The sequence below is a fragment of the Fonticula alba genome (genome assembly GCF_000388065.1).
Source record: "Fonticula alba strain ATCC 38817 unplaced genomic scaffold supercont2.2, whole genome shotgun sequence".
NCBI classification, from domain to species: domain Eukaryota; order Rotosphaerida; family Fonticulaceae; genus Fonticula; species Fonticula alba.
In genome coordinates, this window is record NW_009242972.1 from 3,136,780 (window position 1) to 3,139,459 (window position 2,680).

General features: G+C 66.1%; 2 protein-coding genes across 2 annotated transcripts in view; one reads left to right on the forward strand and one right to left on the reverse strand.

The window, feature by feature from the left end:
• Positions 1-487, forward strand: part of H696_01651 (hypothetical protein) — a gene marked incomplete at both ends in the record, with an annotated part of 4,592 nt that extends 4,105 nt beyond the window's left edge. Inside the window, one exon of the mRNA XM_009495555.1 lies at positions 36-487. Within this exon, the coding sequence (XP_009493830.1) occupies positions 36-487 (452 nt within the window). The remainder of the gene's footprint in view (positions 1-35) is intronic.
• A 361-nt stretch (positions 488-848) lies between these two features.
• On the reverse strand, positions 849-2,516 carry H696_01652 (hypothetical protein). The gene is made up of 3 exons (XM_009495556.1): positions 2,211-2,516; positions 1,662-2,057; positions 849-1,525 (listed from the first exon to the last, which is right to left on the reverse strand). Exons 1-3 carry the CDS (start codon positions 2,459-2,461, stop codon positions 1,087-1,089), a joined length of 1,086 nt encoding a protein of 361 aa, XP_009493831.1. The 5' UTR covers positions 2,462-2,516; the 3' UTR covers positions 849-1,086.
• Positions 2,517-2,680: the final 164 nt, after the last annotated feature.

Here is a 2,680-nt window from a genome sequence, read left to right on the forward strand (position 1 = left end):
CCCCCCCCCCTCGCCCCTCCTGCTTGACCGTGCAGACACCACCGAGGACGCGCTCACGATGAAGCCCATCTTCCGTGAGGTGGCCGCCTTCCTGAGCTCCGGAAGCTCCCTCTCGCAAGGCAGCCCCCCGCGACTGGTGGCCTTCTTCTGCGGCCACACCTTCCTTTCCACCAGCCTGGACGAGAAGGCGCAGGATGCCTCCGGGATGCCAGCCACACTGGCTGGGCCCGGTGGTGCTGGAGGGGGCCCGCGTCTTGGCGGCCCGCAGCCGGGTCTGGCCGCGCAGCAGGCCCATGCCGCCGGTGGCCTTGCCAGTGCTGGCCGCGCCCCGGGCGGCGGGTACTTCTGCCCCATCTGCCAGAACGCCAAGCAGCGCAACAAGCGCCCGCCAACCATGCGCCTCGGCCACATGGCTGGTCAGGCGGCCGCCGGCAACTTCGCCCGCGGCCCTGGGACCCCGACTGCCGGCCGTGGGCTGTTTGCTTGAGTGCGCCACCGGGCCGCGATCAAGTCGGGGACTGGCTCCTTCCCCCCACCCTTGTCTCGCGCCTTTCTGAATGGTGGGTGGTTGGCTTGCCCCTCTTTGGTTTCCCGGCTGCCGTACCCCGCCCTTCCCCCTGCGCGGCCTCCTGCGCTGGCGTGCCCTTGTTCGATCCCCCCCCCCCTTCCCTAGAAAAGACACCTTCACATGAGACTTGTGCCTTTGTGGCTGGCTGGCGGGGCTTTTTCTTTCTCCTTCCTCCAGCCGACCGGCCTCCGGCCTTCCATGCGACCAGCCGTCTGAGTTTTTGCGTGGGCTGATGAGGGGGGTACCGAGCAAAAGAGCGAGGAGCACAAACAAGGGCAGTTCTCGCCAAACATTCAGGAGTCCCTGGTGTGGGGGGTCAATTTTGGGAAATGTATTGGTGGAAAGGAGGGCGAAGGGTGTTGGTCACCCTGCCTCGCTGCGTTTGTGCTCTTTTGCGCCCTCTCGCTCGCTCTCGGCTCTTTCTCTTGCCTCCAGCGGCGGAGCACAAGCCGCCGCACACGGGCAAGGCCCGGACAGGGAGGCGGAGGAGGAGGAGGAGCGGGGAGGGGTGCCACGCTTTACCGCCAGTGCTCCTCGAACAGGTAGCTGACACTCTCACCATTGTGGATACGGCGAATGGCCTCGGCGAAGATGTAGGCCACGTCGAATTGGCGGATCTTGTTCCGGCTGGCCTCGATCTTCTCCTTCGGGAGGGGAACACTGGTGCTGACAATCAGCTCATCCAAGTGCGTGGAGGAGCCGATCAGGGCGGCCGTGTCACCAGCCAGGACGGCGTGCGTGACGAGGGCCACGACACGGGTGGCGCCCTGCCGGCGGAGAACCGTGGCCGCCTGGAGCAGGGTGGTCCCGGTGTCGACAATGTCGTCAATGATGATCGCCGGGCGCCCGTTGACATCGCCGACGAAAGTCGTGTCATTGACCGGTGATCCCGGTGCCCGGCGCTCCTTGTGCACGAGGCCGAAGTCCAGGCCAAGGCGCTCGGCGATGACAATGGCGCTGTGCGTTTGCCCGGGTGGCCGGCCAAGGCGAAACCGTAAGGTGGACGTCAGTGGTGCAGGGTAGACACGAGACCGGATAGAGGGAGAGAGGGAGAGAGGGAGAGAGGGAGGACAGCAGGCGGGATGCAGCGCACCGCTTGGCACCACCACTGTCCGGCGACACGATTACAGCATTCTCATAGTCCGGGATGCATTGGCGGATGTAGCGCAGCATGAGCGGCTGAGCCAGGAGATTGTCCACGGGGATGTCGAAGAACCCCTGGAACTGGGCATCATGCAGGTCCATGGTGATGATGTGGTCCACGCCGGCGGCCGTCAGCATGTTGGCCACCAGGGTGCCCGGGCGGGCCTGCCACTGTTCCCGGACGCGGCGCGATGTGGGAGCCATCTCCCCGGGGGGAATAGCCCGGCCGCCAACCATCGACCCGCACATCGGGGCCGTGATCGCCGACACCACCGGGCTGGCGGTGCTGTAAGGGATGTCCGCCTGGCGGGAGTACGGGAAGAAGGGGATGACCGCGACAATGCGACTGCAGATCGGAAATGGCAAGAGCGGTGGCGGTAGACCGGGAAAGGGAAACCGACGGCGGCGAGTGGCAGGGTGAGTCGCGATCGCTGGGGAGGGAGGGGGGGGGGGCAGGTGCGGGGAGAACACGGAAGAGGGAGTATGCTGGGGCGCGCACCGGGCACTGGCGATCTTGCAGGCGTGGATGATGATTAGCATGTCGATCAGGTGGTCGTTAACATTGCCCACACCGCCGGACTGGATGATGAAGACATCCTTGCCGCGGACGTCTTGCTTGATCTCGACCGAGGTTTCGCGGTTGGCGAACTTCATGAGGCGGACCTCGCCGACAGACACGCCAAGGCGGTCAGCGATCGACTCCGCCAGGAGGGGATGGGACCGACCCGAGAGAATAGCCAGGGCGCGCATGTTGAAGCACCAATGAAGGAAGGGGGGATGGTGTGTTGGTTGTGTGGGGTGGGGGGGGGGGGGGGGGAGGAAGGAGGGGGACACGTCTGGCAATACTCAGCAGGGGCCCTGTGCCACCCCGGGGTGGCGGCCCTTCACACCTATCTCCAGGAGGGGGGCGATCGGGTAAGGTCGGCCACCTGCCCCCCCCCCCCCCCCCCCCTCCCCCACGTACACCCG